We start from the raw sequence: 20,238 nt of genomic DNA, 5'->3' as shown, positions 1-20,238 counted from the left end.
TGTCTGAAGAAAAGGTGCAACCAGGATACAATTTAGTTTCCACTTCTTCTAACAACTGTGCAAAATCATCATCCACACCACTACCCATTGTATTCGAGGTTCCTTCAACGAGGTTGGTATCATTTTCTCTCGACTCCCACATCACATCGTTGATTAAATCAGCCATTTCGTTACCTAGCAAGACGACTGAAGGAATATAAGATTCACCATGATAGATCCAAGTTTTGTACAACTTACTGAAATCATTTATAAATATATGGAGTTCCATTACATTTGGGTACTTGAAGTAACGTTTATCACATTTTTGACATGCATATCTGATTTTACCATTACTATCAAGGTGTGACTTGGACTTCTTGATATGGTTTCGATGTGGATTAGTAGTCGAGCTTTTATCAATAGACATGATGTTGGTGAAACATAATTTCGGGTTTAAAGTTTAGTATATAGAATTAGCATTGTTTTTTTTTTTTTTTTACAATTATAGCATTGTACTTTAAACAATTATATGTGACTCACAAAAGTAGATATTACAGTTTAAAAAACTAAAAAAATTAAAAAATTAAAATTACAATTTTTTATTTATGCGTTTTTTAATTAATTTTAATTAGAATTACTTGTAATTTGTATAAGCAAAAGTTGTAAGTATTAAATAAAATGGTCAAAGATCCAACGAATCAAATTTTTCCACACGTTTGTTTTATTTATAGTAGAAGCACAATTATACACATGATTATTGAAAAAAAAATGTTTGTTTCTTTTAATATATTTAGTGATTAGTTTTTATTGAATAAAAATTTAAATAAAACAAAATTAATAATTCCGTATATCCACAAAAAAAACATGTCTTACTATTGTGCCTTTATTTATATATATATATATATATATATATATATATATATATATATATATATATATATATATATATATTATTTATAACATTTTTTACAATTATAGCATTGTACTTTAAACAATTATATTATGTTGTTGTGTTGTTCTTTTTTACGGTCGAGATTAATATATATACATATATATATATATATATATATATATATATATATATATATATATATATATATATATATATATATATATATAGCATTGTATAAATATGTTGCAAATAAAAATTTTAAAAACTAAAAAAGACATGAAAATATAATAATTTCTAACTTTTGTTTTAGTTAAAATTTGTACTTAATTGTAAGAAACTAACTTTCTAGTATTCGTATATAAGTTTTGGAACTTATTGGTTAATATATAAGTTTTGGAACTTATTGGTTAATGTAGGGTTTGGGAACAAACTAGAAACTTTCTAGTATTTGTATATAAGTTTTTAAAAGATTTTATAATATATTTTTTTTCAATTATAACAATAATTTATTTTTATTTTTTTTTTCCAATTATAGCATCTTACTTATACCAAAACCACATACTTTCACATGATACATTAGAGCATCAAATACACATATTTTCACATAGATATACCACATATACACCAAATAAAAATACATTCAGATACACACATAATAACATCCTACTTAGATCAAATACACATATTTTCACATATATAGATAATAACATCCTATTTATACCAAATACACAAATTTCACATTCATATACCATATATACAACAAACATACATACATTCACATACACACATAATAACATCCTACTTATACCAAATACACATACTTTCACATATATATATATATATATATATATATATATATATATATATATATATATATATAGATAATAACATCATATTTCTACCAAATACTCATATACCACATATACATCAAACACACATACATTAACATATATATATATATATATATATATATATATATATATATATATACACAAAATTTACATAAATTCACATATAAATATCAAATATACATATTTATGGCAATTTTCAAATAATTGATACAACTACACATATTTTGCAATTAAACTAAAATTTCGCAATAAATAGAAGTAAATAGAACTTGTAGTGGCGGAAATAAATGAAAATGGTCCAGTGGTGGCGGTAGTCGTGGGTGATGGTCGGGAACACAATCAACAAAACTGAAATTGATATTTTTTTTTGCAATTAACCACTCCAATAAGCTTAAAATCGATGTTACAAGAAAAAAGGGACCGGAAATTGACCTGGAAATACCTCTCAGTTGCCGAAAAAGCTTGAAGTCGCGGAAAAAGTTTGGTCCTCACCGGAAAATCTCTCTCACCGGTGGTATCTTCTTCTGTGGCCAATTTCACACACCCAAAATTGATAAATGTCACAATAATCGACGAAGTAAGATGCAAATGAGAGAAGAGAAACAGGCGAAGGGAGTGAAACAGAAGAGCAAAAGGAAAAAAAAATTGATTTTTTGGGGTTAACTGCGTCGACCTTTAACTGCGATGCCTTTACCGGCGACTTATTGGGCTTTAGCGGCGACAACTATCAATAGCGACGACTATCAGGAGGGATTATTGCCACACCATTTTTTTATCTTTAGTGGCGACTATTTTAGGTTTTCAGGGGCGACAAAAGTCGCCGGTATTTCCTTTATGCATTCCAAGAGCACCCTAGCCGTTGGATTAAAACCACAATCGGACGATTCATGTTTACCAGAACGTCAAAGAGCGGATCGGTGTCATTTAGCCTTTAGTGGCGACACCAATAGCGGCGACATAGCCCTTTAGTGGTGACTATTTAATTTGTCGCAGCCAAAGCTCAGTATCGCCGCTAAAGGCTGTATTTCTTGTATTGTCTTAATCGATAAGAAGAGTGGATATAGGGTAGGTACGGTACCCTTTTTATTATTTAATGGTACTGTTCTAGGATTTAGTAGTATCGGTTGTCCTCATTTTTAAAGAAAAAACCATTTGTTCTTTTTGGTGTGGTTATCATATTTTTTTTTTTGTAAAAATCTCACCATTAAATAGGAGCATTTTTGATACGATCTTTGTAATGCGGTTCAAAAACCATACCTATTAATCATTTTAACCATAGTAAAAGCTTTTCGTATTATTGATTGGCCACTTGATATATATCATAGTCACCAACCATAATATTACATATGTGGTGCAGAAATTAAGCCAATAAATAACAGTGCTCCACATTTAGAAGTTTTTCATCATATTTTATAATTTTTAAAACATAATATAGGTTGAGGGCTATGATGTCCTTTTAAAAACTTTTTTCAACTAGGTGTCTCTATTAACGTTAGACCGCATAGGCTGTCAACACAAATATCTGTAATAGGATTTTGTGTTTAATTTTATTGGTGAATATCTAATCGTCTTAAAAGCAAAGAAAACTAATTACAATGTCAAGATCATCAACAGAGGCAGAATATTATGCTATTACAACCACCATTAATGGAATTTGTTGGCATCAATATTTGCTATGGGACTTTGGTATTGTTTCTAGTGAGTATACACTAAGGTTTTATGACAATACTCCGGCTATCCAACTCGAATCCAATCCAACATTTTATGTAAGGAAGAAATATATTGAAATTGACGATTACTTTATTTGAGATAAAGTTTTGGATCGCACGGTCAAGCTAATGCCAATAAATATCCAACGAAAAATTCAAATTAATTTATTCCTAAATTATCACTTATATCTCATACTACTAGACTAAATGCTCTTTGGTACCCAACCTTTTCACTAAAATGTTTCTAAAATCAAAAACATTCTACCACTTATTTCCAATATGTCTCTTTAATTAACACATATTTTAGAGTCCATCTTGAGGGGATATTAGATGTATTTATCAGTAGGACAGCATGTATATAGCATTACTTGTTTTGGTATTAAAAAGTGAGAAGAAAACTTTACACATTTCCGGATTTTCCTTTGCAAATTATAATACTTCATCAATATGTTGCTTTGCTAGCAGTTTGTAAGCAATATTTTGTTATTAATTGATGCACACTTCATTATTCACTAAGTATATAACCACAAGGTATACATGACTCGTACAAATATAATTTTAAGAAAATTTACACGGAAAAAGACAATAAATGGTTCTTAAATGCAGTTTGTATCGTTGTTCAATCAACAACATATATAATCTACTAATACGACTTGTACAATGAACGAATATCCTTTTTCGTCCGTTGTACATTAGTTGCACGAGAGTACTGTTGGGTGCCTCAAATATATGAAAGCACTCATACTTATGATATATTTGATCATTTAAATCATTTAAATTCATGTTTTACAACACCAGGAAGGTGTGTATGTTGGAAGTAGTCTTCCCAATCGATTACCCTTGGGTCAAAGTAGAAGTATTTCTCCTCATCTCCGCTGTCTCTGACTGCCCTACGCAACTTTTCAGTATTCATATCGTCATAGCTGTAAAAAGTTAAGTTTTGTAAATTCAGATGACAAAGCAATTATATATGCTCAAAAAAGGTTGATCATGCATGCATTATCATAAACCATGAGTTATTAATGAATACTTACAAGCTTTTTGTGAACAGGTAGGGTTCGTAAAGGTCAACTAGTCGCAGCACAAAATTGATCTTTCGTTTAAGATTCTTATATGTGCTCGCGAAAGCTTGGCAAAATAAAAGATTTATAAACCAAAGTACCTAATGAACGGAATATAATTTTGTTAATATGTAAATGAGAAGAAGTGATAGAAAGAAAATATGAAATCACAAACCTGAAGTGGGAGTAAATAACGAAGTGCTACATATCTATGGAAGCTAGCCATTGATTTCAACACTGTAACTTCACCCACTACGACAGGAGTACCATCCTTTTCAATCCATGGGTGCTCAGTAAAATATAGGTAACCAGATTTTTGAATTCTTGTGAATTTTAAAGGGTTTGATACTGAAGATCCCACATGGTAAATTGTTTCAGAAAAAGTTTGATTTGCATGAGCCGCTATTGCCACAATCATAGCATTCACCACCATGTCAGCGGGTACCTATTGTTTTTCACCACGTCAATAATTGATTACAAAGAATTGAATTTCCAAATGAATGTTACAACATGTTAAATATGTTTTGAAGAACTCACCACATCATATACAGCTTGAGGATCACCAAGGAAACAAGTTAACCTGCCTTTTCCATAACCAAGAGCTAAGCTATCAATGGTCCTGTAAATGTCAAAATTAATCAACGATTATTATTTTTCACCTTTTATTTTGGTCAAACTAATAACTATCTATTAAGTATTCTCATTCAAGATATTATAGATTTGAAGACTCATGGGAATATATATGGTTAATTATTTTGATTGTACATGCTTTGATAATCGACTTCTCAAAAAACATAAACCAAACGGTAATCATTTACCTAATGCCTTCAACCCAACCGGGGAAGGGTTCTTTGTAGGTACTAGTGACAATGGTCGGACGAAGAATAACCACCGGCATATCTCCTTTCAAGTGCCCGATAATCATTTCTCCCATGGCCTTGGTAAAAACATATGTATTTGGCCAACCATAATGATTTGCCCTAGTATAAAAATAAAACATAAGTTAGGGCTTTTTTCCGATTAAGTTCTATGTGGATAGACCACGAGTCACTACATTGAACAGGTAAAATAAGTTGAATAGATAATGATCTATTTATGGATTAGGTCATGTACATATAAAAACTATTTTATTTTTATAGCGAATGAGAATGAATATTAGTAAGTAAAAATTTAGCCTAAAGTGACCAATAAATTTAGTATCTATTTAATAACTATGGTAATAAAAGTTGTACATGACAATACTAAAATTAAATTAGAAAAATACCAGGACTAGCTAATTAGAAATTGTTGTAAAAGAACTAAGAATTAACAATGGATTATTTGAAAATTTTGATTTTGATTTTGCTTTTAAGATTTCTTTAAAAATAATCAAGTTTTATTATGTAAAAAAGAGATTGTCACAAATAAGACTAGTTTTGAAACAAAATAGAAATTTATATAAGTTGTTAGATAGAACGCAGATATAAATTCTTACAAATTTTATAACCAAAATTATTAGAGTCGAGTTAGTACAAAATTAATCATGTATTCATCAAAGATGAAAGTTAGATACCTTTCCATGCCCAAATCTTTCATGGCGATTTTAATGGATTTCTCGTTTGCATTGTCATCACATTTCAATTCTTTCAATTTCTCTTCAATAATCTTCCTCTCATGGTCGATGTCGAGCCCAGTTGTTCCATTGAGTGACTCTCCCAGATGGTATGGAGTTTCAAGCATTAGTCCTGGCTTCTCACCGGAAACATAGGCTGAATACATATAAATTAATTAGACGATCGATTATTGAAGGATAGAAAGAAAAAACATTAAATGTTAAAAGCATTAGGTTTTGATAATGACTTGTTATGTGTAATAATAAAAGAGGTTAATTTATCCAAATTAAGAGATTCTCCATCTATTATATTAGGTCTTGAGGTATGCTTTTCACAAAGAGTTTTGTTGTCCACTTGGCACCTAACCACTAACTTTAACACCTCCGTGGTGGCTAGAGGGTTCTGTTGTCCACTTGGCATACATTCACTAATAATCTAACATTAACACCTACTTGGTGGCTAGTGTTTCTTAATCGGTGGCTGTGATCAATTATAATGGGAAGGGTTCTGTTGTCCACTTGGCACACATCCACTAATAATCTAACATGAACACCTAAGTGGTGGCTAGTGTTTCTTAATTAGAGGTCATGATCATTTATAATATATGGGAACGACCATATACACTATATATAATTAATTTTTTCTTCTCTTTATCTTTCTCTAACTCTCTAGATCTCCTTTAAATTTTAAATAACTAATATATATATATATATATATATATATATATATATATATATATATATATATATATATATATATAATTTATTTAAATAGTAAAAATTAAGAGGATAAAATAATAGTAAGTCCACCAACCTTTAATGGATGTATGTGGTGATGACATCTAAGATATTTGTGATTTGTGATTATTGATAGGTAGTAGTATGCCTTATCTCAAACAATTATAAATGATCACTTTCATTTTATTTTTGTTTAATATATTTAAAATTGAAAAACATATAATGTGCAGTTTGTCATCTTGCTTATTAATTTGAGAATGACATGACTATAAATTCAATACAATTGAATTAATTAGACAATTACTAGGTAGAAGGCAGAGAGAAAAAGCATTAAATGTTTTCTATCATCAAGACTAGAAAGTCAAAACTACTATGTTTTGTTATCTTAGCTCTGCATAATAAAAGCGAAAGGTTAATTTAACCAACATTCAGTTTTTCTCCGTCTATAATCTCAAACTTATTTCACTTAGATTTAATTTTTGAGAAATTAAATATTCTCTTACTTTTGTTTCTATATATTATCATATCCAATTAAATGATGACATGTTTAGTATTTAATGTTTATTTAATAAAATTTAATGATATTTTAGGATATTAATATGACATGTTATCATTTAAATAAATAGGATGATTATAAGAAGAAAAGGTAGAAGAATATTTAATTTCTCTTAATTTTTTTTCTTATTAATCTAAAAAAGAAATATTTAGCAATTTTAACGTTGTGCTTAACTGCTTATTAATTTGACAATGACATAATGATATATAACAATAAAATAATATTACTAAATACGGGAATTCGGACCTTTTTGTATTTCTATTTTTATAAAAATAAAAAATTATCATTTCATATTTTACTGGTATATATAGAATTGACAACATTATATACTCTTGAATATATATATATATATATATATATATATATATATATATATATATATATATATATATATATATATATATATAAAGAATAAAAAGGTAAAAAAAATATGTAGATGAGTGAAATAGGTTCCTCATTAGAGTAGTGATTTGTATAAAATATTTTTTCTAATATACAAAATAATTTATGTTTTAAAAATTTATTTTATACAATTATATAAAACATAAATTATTGTGAATGAGTTAATTAAAAATATCATATAGCAAATCATATTCATTCTCATTAATTGGTTTTTCCAACTCTTTGTGAATAAGAAAAAACACACAAATTATAAACTTTGCTACTATTAAATAATATTAATCCAAACAAAAAGCATGTTTAAGCTAACCAGTGGACACATGAAGAAACAGCTTGATGTCGACACATTTCTTAGCGAAATTCATAACGTGTCTTGCGCCAAACGTATTAAGAGGTAGGGCAACGTCGTATCTACAAAAAACCAAGTAAGCATTAGTTAATTTTTTCCAACGAAAAACAACAATACATGAAGTTAAATCAAAATTTAAGTTAAAGTTACATGCCAAATATAGAACCAAATCCATTCACTGGTACATCTGTACATACTCATGATTAAATCATTTATAACATTGCCCATTCGGGCAATATACAATTAAAAACTTCTTCTTTGTCTTTTTCTTTATTTTTTTTAACATAGGTCTATCTGATTCAGCTAATCTATATGATCGATCTCAATACCTTTCATCAAAGTTGGTGCTTGCAGCTACATTAACAACAACATCAATATCTCTCCACATTTCTTCTTTCAAAGTGCTGTCTTGTATTCCCATATCCTCGTAAGTGATGTCTCCAGCAACCGGAGTAACTTTTTCGGATAAAAACTTTTGCAGGTTTTCACCATGTGTCTCTTTCAAGAGCTTGAACAAGTCCTTAGCTACTGCCTATTGATATTTATGGAAAAGAAGACATTATATTATCTGCCTACTGTAAGAGTTATTATGACCAAAAAAAAAGTATGTCATAAATTCATGCAGAAGTACCTCAGTATTGAAGCGTTGCAAGGCAGATTCAGTATCAGGTGCTCTAATCAGAAGATAGAGTTTCTTCACATTTGGTTGAACTCTGAGTATTTTCTCCACAAAAACTACATTTACAGATAGTCATATATAATTGTGTTTAGAAATTAATTAATAAGCCAGTTTCAACACGAACATGACATCTGAAGTTTAACTAACATTGAGATGGATTTGAAGCTATCCATCATAACATTTTGTTAGGTCTACTTAGTTTAACGAAAATTTTAGCATTTGCATTGTTAGAATGAGACTGTTTTAGTACGCTCATTAATTTTGTAAATCATTTTTAATTTTTTTCTATTGTTGTCGATCGGCCTCTTTGCACTTTTATGAGTGCAATAACATGTGATCAAAATTAAGCAGGCGTTGGGTAGCATAAAATATTTCAAAAACTCGTGAAACGATCGACTATGTAAAACAATAGAGCTGTTGTAGCTCCTTTCATCAAAACACCCGTGATAATTCATTGAACCATGCATGCTGGGAATCCAATTAAATTTATTGTCAGCATTTCCATATTAAATCTGTGAAGCTAGACTTGCCCAAAAATCCTGATTACCAACATTTATTCTCGGAATATATATATATATATATATATATATATATATATATATATATATATATATATATATATAGAGAGAGAGAGAGAGAGAGAGAGAGAGAGAGAAAAAGAAAAAGAAAGAGAAAGAAAGCACATACTTTTGGCAAGAAAACCAGTAGCACCAGTGATTAACACGACTTTGTTCTCTAGAAAGTCAACAATGCTACCCAGCTCCATGGTTCGATATGGCTCAATATGTTTATATGTTGTATATTTCTTGCTCTGCGGAGTCCTCTGTACACATTTGCGTGTATTAGAGAGAGAGAGAGAGAGAGAGAGAGAGAGAGAGAGAGAGAGAGAGAGAGAGAGAGAGAGAGAGAGAGAGAGAGAGAGAGAGAGAGAGAGAGAGAGAGAGAGAGAGAGAGAGAGAGAGAGAGAGAGAGAGAGAGAGAGAGAGAGAGAGAGAGAGAGAGAGAGTAAATTTTACCCGGAGTAGAATAAGAGATGGTGGATAAGATCTATGCAGACGATATAATGGTTGAAGTAGTATGTCGCATACGCGAAATAATTATAAACTGGGAAGGGTGAACTGCTGAACAATGATAGAGTACACGAAACTAAGCTTTTCTCCACTCGTTCCCTTGTACATCATATTATATTTATATCTATGTATATTTGACCCACTTGGTATTAATATGTGCAGCATATTAGTTAGATATTAATAATTGAGCTAGTTTCTTCATTTCCTTCGCTCAACGAAACCGATGGAAATCAACTTTAACAACTAACCTGCCGATATATATTCATGGATTGATGAGAACATCGTAAACACGTGAGAAAGTTTGATAACCTGAAATAAACATAAGTTTGGAGTACTACCGAGTCGACAAACTGCGAATAAAAATATCTTATACGGTCGGACCTATAGCAATTAAATTTAAGATTTGACATAAGCAATTTATGTTTTCTATATAAGTTAATGTTTCTTTTTGTTTTATTGGTAAATTACATGAAATAGTTAATGACGTATTATATTAGGTATTGCTTGTCAATTATTTGGAGTTTACACTTCTTCTTTTAGGCTTATTTATATGATTACAAAGGAATGAAGCGGCCAGACTATCACACTTTCTTTATAAGAACATATACATTGGTCGCCATAAACTTATATATACAAATAGAAGTGGGATGTAACAATTAATCTTTTAGGCATGAGTCTTTATAATTGATACACATTTCAAGTGTTTTTCCCTTCATAGCCTTTACGTGATTGGTAATCTAAGTTAGGAATATAGCTAATCGCAAAATGTCCGACTTTAATAGTTTATCGGCTTATGTTGATCGTGGCATTTTGGTACCCCATCTGCTCCCTCTTTCTGGCACACAAGGTCATCATCGAGCTAGATATTCAATCATGATGCCCTAGTTCTCTGGGAGCTACGATCATGTCTACTAGTTAACATGAGAATATATATGTATACTTTAACGTAGAGGAGGGTTATTGTTAGAAATAGTGTTCGTGATCACGAGAGTTGGTAATATTACTATTAATTTAAGGTCATTTTGGTTACATATAAGGACATAAATAAGCAATTAATGACATGACAATTTATTGGGGTCTAGTTTGCTAATTAATTAAGTATTTAATTAATTAATGAGAAAATTCACTACAAGAATAAGCATCTATAGGGACGATATTTGTCATCGCTATTGGCTACCTATAGGGACGACATGTCGTTGTCATAGAGTTGATGAATTTTTTTTTTTTACTTTTGAGGCTACAGCGACGACTTCTCATCTCAGTGTGTTAAGCGGGAAAAGATGTGGATTTGACGCGTTCTTGAAACACCTGTACCCACGACTTGTCGTCCCCATAGATATGCCCAAAATTAGCCCAAAATTAGGAGAGCATCCCCCTTCGTTTCATTCTTTCACGCTCAATCATTAGTCTCTGTCTCTCTCGATCGATCAATCGACAAAATCTTGACCGACGATTAGCTTCAACACCGACGATTTTAACTACCGGCTTCATTTTAACCTCCGGTTATAAATTCTAACGAATACAAGCCCCACTCCGGCGACCTAGGTTAGTGCTTAGTGTTCAATTATTCGGAGCCTCTTCATTCCATCCTCTACAAATTAGGCTTTCAGACTTGGGAGCACAGGTATTCTCCATTCATTTCTCATTATTCATTATGTGTTTTTGAATTCGTTATGTTTTAATGTAGTCTGGAGTCATATGATCATCATAATCCCTGAATTTTTCTTTGTTGGACATATTAGAAGTACGTTTGGATTATGTTCGGTTGATCTTAACAAATTAGAAACGTTTATGATTGAGCTGCATGAACATGACTTGATTTGCCTTATTGAAATCATTCTCTGCTCGAATGATTCTTACTTCCTGATAATCAAGCTAACATGCATATAAAATTAAACTTGCAAAATTCATCTGGTATCTACATTAATATCAAATCAATTCGTGGAAATCCGAATAGCTCCAAGTCCTTCCTCTAACCCTAAAATGCGTGTCTTCCGGTAAGTCCACTGATTTAGTGTTTGAGTATTATCAAACAGTAAATTTCCGGTTGTTTTTCAACTCTTACCTGTTAACATTACAATGCTATGAAAAAGACACCAAATGTATTGGTAAAATTCTTTACACATGTTTGAGTTACTACCAAATATGATTCTAACTCTGAATTCCACGATTGTTGTCAAGATACATATAATTTCTAATACATCAAAGAGGAAGCAATCAGTTTGATAGATTGGTTCACTCCATATCATGTAAGTCCTGCTTTATATTTATCTAACCCTCCTGTAAATTATACATAAAAGATGAAACAATCAGTTTGATAGATTGTTTGTTTAACCAGGAGAGGGGTAAAATTGGAACTTTGGTGTCCCCAATGTGTTCATGGGATCATAGCTGATCCACAAATTGGCTGGAGTTTTGATGACTGTCGATCACAAACTTCAAGCATTCTCATTGGTCCCTTTACTACCTTTCTCCAAAACACATTCAAGGTACTATGTTATATCATCTTATGAGGTCATTTGCAACTTCTTATAAATGGTCATTTGTAACTTCACATTTAAAGCAACTCTTTGTGTCTATATGTATTAAGAGCCTGCACTTATGATCTAGGTCGTGAAAGCTCAACATTCTACTCAAGGAAAAGGAGGCACTGTCATGCAGGTTTTTATAAAAACCTCCATAAGTTTCTATATCTTGTAATCTTGATTTGTGTTTCTTTTTTTTAATATTGTGTTTGTATGTTTGTTCGATCAGGTTGAGCTTCGTGATGTTGATAGTGGAAACAAAGTCAATGCAAAATTTCGTACAGATGAGACAGTTAAAAGTACGCAAAATTTAACTTTCTTGTATAAATTAACACAATCAAAAACATTTAATAGTGTTCTCACTTCTCATATCTTTTAATTGTTATATAGAAATCTTTGTTGAAGCCAAATCTTTCACATACCTATACACAGATGAAGAAACTGACAGCATTGTGTGTTGTAAGTTTTTTGTGCTTGCAAGTGTGTGGTGTTGATGACAACTTTGTTGTTATCAACCAGAAAGGGTAAAATGGTAATTTCACATTTTAAATTTCTTTGTGCTTGCAGGTGTGTGGGCAGGGGTAAGTAACTCGTAAATATCCATAAAGGTATTTTGGTAATTCCACGTGGGGGATGGTTTGTAACGTGTAAAGGTTATTTTTGGTAATTTGACAGATAGTTGCTCTTCGAAGAGCCAAAAAGAGAAACATGGAACGTTTAGTTTTCGCATGTGGTGGTGAAGCTGTTAATTATGTGGACGATTTAGCCCGTGATGTTCTTGGATGGGAAGAAAGGTATACTTTTGTTGAGAATGTAAGGCATCCAAACTCTTGCACAATCTTAATTAAAGGTAATTATAATTTTCATTTTTTTTATTTGAAAAATCTTAATTCAATTTTGTTTTTTTTAATGGTGATAATTGTTTTATTTATATTATTATTAAAGGACCAAATGACCACACGATTGCACAAATCAAGGATGCTGTTAGAGATGGCTTGTGATCAGTAAAAAACACCATTGAAGATGAGGCAGTTGTTACAATAAGAACACCCGTTGACTTTTTAACATTAATTAAATTAAGCTTTATATATGTAAAAATTATATTTTCTAACATATTTATTATTTAATATGTATTTCAGGGTGCTGGTGCTTTTGAGGTTGTTGCCAGACAGCATTTGATTAATGAAGTGAAGAAAACTATTAAAGGGGTAAATTGGACAATTTCTTCTCATAATTTGTAGCTTTTTTTTAATCCATGTGAACCAAATGTTAATTAGTTTTATATATTTTTGGTGGTCATTTTAGCGTGCTCAACTTGGTGTTCAAGCTTTTGCGGATGCTTTTCTTATTGTGCCAAAGACACTTGCTGAAAATTCTGAACTTGATACATAAGACATCATAATTTCTTTGACTGTAATTCTCATTATACCCTTGGTCTCTCTTTTCTTTTTTCCTTTCTTTTCATATAATAAAGTCTCTCTTACTTAATTTGATTAGGGGGAGCATGATAATAGGAATGTTGTTGGATTAAATCAACACGCAGGCGATCCAATTGACCCTGAGATGGAGGGCATTTTCGACAATTACGCTGTCAACTACCAAATCATCAACTCAGCGTATGCAAATACCTATAAAAACTTTTGCTACTTTCTTATTTTCCTTTTTTTAAGTTAAATGTAAAAAGAAAAAAGAGAATAAATATATAGCTTACCATTTTTTGTTTTGTAGATCGGTGATTGCATCACAGCTGTTAGGATGAAGTTATCCGTGCAGAGCATAACATGAAAAAGCCAACTTAAGGTGTTTGTTTGTTTAGATCAATCACAAAGAAATTTAAAATGTGAAATTATCTTGTTTTTTAATAGGGTTTGAGCATGTTTTTGGTAGCTACATTGGCATTGCAAAAAAGTTGGGGAAATATTTTTGTAGTGAAATTTGTTCAATAAGTATGCAGAGTGTTTCGTGGTAGATTTGTTATTTATTACCACAATCCATAGATATTTAATGAACATTTTTTTTATTTTTTGTTTTAAGTTATTTCATTGAAATGTAAATTTACTGATTTAGCAATTTTGTGATGTGAAAACTGAGAAAATATAGAGAAAGAAAGAGCAGCTGTATGGGCATACCTATAGAGACGACATGTTGTTTCTATAGGTATATCTATAGAGACGACATGTCGTCTCTAAAGGTGCATCTACCATGACGACATACTGTCGCTAAAGAGTAAGGCGAGTCGATTACATCTCTATCTATGGAGACAACATGTTGTGTTTATAGATATACCTATAGAGACGGCATGTTGTGTTTATAGATATACCTATAGAGACAACATGTCGTCTCTATAGCTTCATCTATGGAGACCAACAACGTATAGCGACGAACCAGAATAGGACGACATGTCGTCTCTAAAGGATACCTATTGTGACGATATTTATAGTGACGGCCAAAAAGATCTGTTGCGACGGGGCTATGAGGACGAGAGCTGTAGGGACGACATGTCCTCCCGGACACCTATTGGGACGACTTTTTTAACCTATAGAGACGACATTTGTCGTCCCTAAAGGTCCTGTTTCTTGTAGTGCTTGTAGACTTAATGAATTTAAAATGTAAAATTTAGAAACTCATATCTTTTAGGATAATTACCAAACTTAGGATAATTACTTAGAAACCAACTAATTATCCTTAAGAGTTCAAAAATCTTCCCCTATAATTAAAGGGGTCAATGGTCGGATTTGATGATGAGTTATTCACAAAGACCTAACCCTAAATTCGGGAGCCTCTCTTTATTCTCGAAAGCGTAAGATTTCATTACGGACGCGGTGCATCAAGGGGTTCATGTAGCACGTCAACGTCGAATCCAATATTTGTGTTTAGCATTCAAGTTGTTCGCTAGTTGGGGTGAAGTCAGATATTGCTAATATATCCCTTGGGTGCGATCTGGAAGTAAAGTTTTACTTTACACACTAAGAAATCTACTCTACATCAAGATCCAAGAAGGTTTCAAAAGACTACAAGGATATGTTTTTTTGTTTCTTCTATTTATGTTTTGTTGCATTAGATCTTGTTGAACTTAGATCCGTCTTTTGGTTTATGAGGTTAATTTGTATATTGCTTTCGATATGCACCTTTGTGGCCTTTTACATCCAACATAACCCAACAGTAGTATCAAAGATTGGTTGTTCACATATAATGCACGTTGATTTTTTTTATGTTTGTGTTAACCAATTTGTGTGTTAGTAATCTGATTAGATCAGATTGTAAAAAAAGAGTTTAAATTTTTTAAATTTCTTAGATATTTAAAATGAATTAGGGTTTTATGGATTTTGTGATCGTGTGGAGCCTTATATGTATCTGTGTCACACCCAATGTCACATGGCATGTATGTTAATCCTCCGCGGTGCTTAGAGCTCTTCTAGCCGACACATTGGTCATTGTTCATATATAAAATAAAAATTCTATTTTGAGTATGTTTTGGTCACATTTATGCATCTGACTCGAATCTCGTTTTAATATGCTGGTTTTAAAAAATGTGGACATAGTTTTTAATTATTTTGATTATTTAATTTTAACTTTTAATTAATAATAATATCATGAAATTGTTGTTTGGATGGTCTCTCACATGTGAGATCATAGAAAATGTAGTATGTTAAATTGTTTTCAACTTTATGATTATCCATTTAATCTAAAAGTTGCAATCCATGTTGAAAATAGTTGTTTGTTTTTAATTCTATAGATCCTATACACTGATCCTTAACTTGACCTATGCGTTGTATATTTGGTTATGCTTTTGGTCTTTGTAACTTGCATGTAATTTATTTTCTTTTGTAATATGTAATTTTTTTAATTGTAATATTTTAGTTAGGAAATTTGTATGAGAATAGAAAAAGTGTAATTTACTAAACAATAGAGACCAAAAGAAAGATCTACGAGTTTCGAGTCCTATGGTACACTTGCTGACATCAAATTTTGGTCGTTATGCCAATGGGAGCTTTAAAGTTTCCTTTTTTCTTAGTATCACTTGTCTCTCATTAGATGGCTCATAGAGGAGATGCATAGGATTGAAGTTGGTGGTATCGATACTTTCACTATGATTGTGTTTGTATGATTGTGTGGTCATTTTACTTTTGCATATTTCTTTCATAAAATTGGAAGCACACAAATTGTTAAAAGTTAACAAAGAATAAACTTTGGCTAAAATTGGATCTTTTTTCAAAAGATCAAGTTAAAATGTTTTAAGTAGACAAACAAAACAAAATTCCATTTTATGAAAACATAAATATCACGTTACCCATGAAAACACACACTTTGTTATAACCTTTTAACGTGGGGAAGTGATTGTAGCCAACATGTTAGTTAGATTGTAAATAAGTAGTGATATTTGTCAATTCGTGATAACTTAAACATAATTTGGGTTGGATATCATAGTGGTTTTGCATGGTTGATTTACTAGATCAATTCGTGATCATCAAAATACCAATGATGAATGTTAGATGAGCGGTGTCACACCCCCGGTCGGCAGTGGAAGACGTTGGGTGGTGCAACGTTGGCATGTTGGACCATATTCATTTAACAGTACAAAATAATATGTGACATAAATATCACTTCCATATTCAAAGTATAGATTACATGATAAAAATGTGTCTGAAAATACTAAACTTCTAGCATTACTGTTGAGAGGAAAACTTGAGTAACACACTTGAAGAAACGTTAGAACAAGTAATAATGCGGAATTAAGTTTAACTCAGTGGATCATAAAGCTCAACAATAATAAGTTAGAATTAGATAGTTAGATAGTTAGGTACGAAAATATAAGGAAATGTAAATGACAACAAGTATTATATAAAGAAGACACTTAAGGTGATTCTTAACGAGGATTACAATCAAACTAAGTTAGTAAGTGAGATCAGACTTAGTGATTAAGTCAAGACTGACTTGCTCCGAAGAGATATTATAATCTTCATATAACAGTTTAGTTGATGATGATCTTTTAAGATGGGAAAGTAAGAGTGAATAAGTAGAATGTGATATTCAAGATAGAGATAATTGAGAGAGGTGTTTTCATTCGGAAAATGAGAGCTCTATTTATAGTGTCTCGAGGATTAAAAAGTTAAATCTGTCTAAGGTGGTCATGCAAGGCACACTGGGTAAAGAAATGTAAAGACATAAGATAACAGATAAAACTAAAACTAAGATAAAAGACTGATGACGTTGACTGCAGATGCGGTTCTTGATTGCGGTTGTGATCTTGACTACGGATCAGGAGATGGCTTCGGATTTATTAAGTTTAAGAGGGTCACTTTTATGCTTCAACAATTACTATAAGTCTTGGATAGGTTGGCATCTTGATTGGCTTCAAGTAATTCGTTCAATCAACAAATGCGGTGGGGATATATGTAGATTTTAAAAGCTCTACATCATGTTCGTAAGTTCACCGGTTTTTGATGATATTGAAAATACTTATTTTCCTTTGGGTAGGATCTTTGTTTATGAATATAGTGTTATATTTCACTTTCTTTTCTCAATCCGATGTTCAAAAGTTTTTGAATTTATGATATCTTATAATACTCTAGGGATATTCGGATGGATAATTGGAACTTGATTACCTATAATTACTAAGGGTGTAGCTCTATATCCTTCCTATGTATGATAATTCCCTACTTTCTTTATAGTTTTATGGATACTATTGATTTTGTTGACTCATTTCTATGAGTCTTTGTGCATTTATTTCTACTTCCTCTAGGCGTCCCTTTAGAGTTTGGTTAGTTTAGGTTAATGTTGTTACATTGGGTTCCTATAATCGAGCTATGAAGTTACTTTCCTGGGAAATAACACTTCATCAAACATCGCCATCTTTAAAAAGTTATGACTGGTGTGACTGGACCATCAAGGTTATAGCTAGCAACCATTGGTGGGGGTATTTTCCTTATATATATTTGTACATATCTTTCTCGCTCACTTAAGATTTCGATTATAGCGTGGGTTAGCTAAAGGTTATTTAGCTAAGGGATGAAAATTCCCACATTTAACAATTTTGATGCATAGTTGTGTTGATAGTTTGGCTTTTCTCATTTGTTTGTGTTATGCTTATTCTATATATATATATATATATATATATATATATATATATATATATATATATATATATATATCCTCATATATATAAATAAGTTGGTATAGTTTTGTTGGGAGGATATTCGGGCATTATAAGAACTAAGTACAATGCTATCCAAAAGTTTGGCCAAGGTAACGACCAGGTATATTATTTCCTATAAAATTTGGTCAAGATAATGACTAGGTATAACGCTCTAACAATGATTTATTCAGCGTAACGACTAGGCATATTATTATCCAAAACGTTGGGCATGGTAGCTACCTGGTATAATATTACCTTAATGTTCTAGGCATAGTTATTTCACTAATATTATGAATTAGGAATATTATGAAAATAGTGAAGTATTATAACTTTTATTCCCCCTTGTAAAATATTTGAAAAGTTGTAAATGTGGGACCATGAACTCACCTTTAAAGCGTGTTTTGCGTACTCAGTGTGTTGAGCTGGAACATCAGAAGCTCAGAGAATGCTCAAAGTAAAGCAAAGTCCATTTAGAGAGAGAGTGAGTGAGAGAGAGATAGATAGAGATCAGAGGATTGGTGTGGGGAAGAGACGTGGTGGAGACTTTTATTTATAGTTGAGATTTTGGTGGGCGCGCCGTCCACCACGCCATCCGGGTTGTGCGTATGGCTCCACCAGTGAGCTGCCACGTGTCTTCTTCATAGTGTGCCATGTCACCCGTATCCTGACAAATCTGAAAGTCAGAAAGGTGTGTTGTGCGTGACGTGCAACCGTGTGTGTGACAAACACATATTTTTCTAAATTTCGTAACTCCTGCATATGAACTCCTTTTTTGACGATTTGTATATCCCCGTGTGGGTATTGATGTGCACTACGACTTTCCTTTTGTTCATTTCGGCTAATTTTAGGTGTTATTGTTGGCTTATAATTTATACATGTGGTAATTTTATAAAAGTCATAACTCTCTCGTATGGATTTGGATTTCGATATTCCTTGCCTTGAAATTCCTATTTTTAGGAGTACTGCGGTTTTACTTTATGTCACTTTTGCTAAAATTTAACCATTCTCTTCGTATATTTTGACATTGTATCTTCTTATGCGCAATTGATTTTTTTATATTCAATAAAAACCAAATTTTTTCCATACTAGGTCAGATTTTTATAAAATTTGTTTTTCTGAATTCGTGATGATACCTACATTCCGAACACCTTAACCTGATCACGAGCTGAGATTATCTTTTGTGTGCTTATTTTTGAGTTTAATAGTTAAATTAATCGTAATTGATATGGACGATGTCAAAAATATTTGTTAATATAATATAGTGCTGGTGTTGACTTATAGGCTTAGGCCCAACAAGGACTAAATTGATGCGTTCAATTAGAAGTCCTATTTAATCACAGATCAGAAATTGGGAAAAAAGTCTTGGATGATGATATTGATTCTATTCCATGTCTTATGTCCGAACGATATCTTGCAGAACGGAGGATTATATGATTAATTATCTTAGGACACGTAACTGACCGGGTTAGAGTTCAACAACGGCTTTTGGAAGCTACAATATATTTATAGACTTATCCAAGTGGGAGCCTATTGGATTAGGTGTCTAACGCCATAACTAAAATTGGTATATAGTTGAATTGTTAATTGCACAGTTCTTTTGGGTTGCCCTTAAACCTAACAATTGGACATGATGACATTTAGAGAGAGTGAGATTAATTTAGTATGTGAATAATAAATTAAATAAATTGTTTATTAATGTATTA

The 20,238-nt window shown here is 31.5% G+C and overlaps 1 protein-coding gene across 1 annotated transcript; it reads right to left on the bottom strand.

Moving 5' to 3' along the window:
* Positions 1-3,984: 3,984 nt before the first annotated feature.
* LOC145058504 (alcohol-forming fatty acyl-CoA reductase-like) lies at positions 3,985-9,969 on the bottom strand. Its single transcript, XM_079006399.1, has 11 exons — positions 9,821-9,969; positions 9,492-9,627; positions 8,757-8,860; positions 8,455-8,657; positions 8,087-8,187; positions 6,045-6,240; positions 5,311-5,472; positions 5,030-5,111; positions 4,668-4,937; positions 4,466-4,593; positions 3,985-4,354 (listed from the first exon to the last, which is right to left on the bottom strand). Exons 2-11 carry the CDS (start codon positions 9,568-9,570, stop codon positions 4,201-4,203), a joined length of 1,479 nt encoding a protein of 492 aa, XP_078862525.1. The 5' UTR covers positions 9,571-9,627; positions 9,821-9,969; the 3' UTR covers positions 3,985-4,200.
* Positions 9,970-20,238: the final 10,269 nt, after the last annotated feature.

Source organism: Lactuca serriola, chromosome 6 (genome assembly GCF_051521515.1).
Source record: "Lactuca serriola cultivar US96UC23 chromosome 6, Lser_US96UC23_V15, whole genome shotgun sequence".
Taxonomy (NCBI): domain Eukaryota; kingdom Viridiplantae; phylum Streptophyta; class Magnoliopsida; order Asterales; family Asteraceae; genus Lactuca; species Lactuca serriola.
Note: the sequence above shows the minus strand (reverse complement) of the source record. Positions and strands in the feature narration are given on the sequence as shown.

Coding starts and splice junctions, on each gene's coding strand:
- LOC145058504 (XM_079006399.1), bottom strand. CDS start 9,570: ATGGAGCTGGGTAGCATTGTTGACTTTCTAGAGAACAAAGTCGTGTTA. Junction 6,241..8,086: donor GTTTCTTCATGTGTCCACTG/GTTAGCTTAAAC, acceptor ATATGTATTCAG/CCTATGTTTCCGGTGAGAAG. Junction 5,112..5,310: donor GGTTGGGTTGAAGGCATTAG/GTAAATGATTAC, acceptor TGACATTTACAG/GACCATTGATAGCTTAGCTC.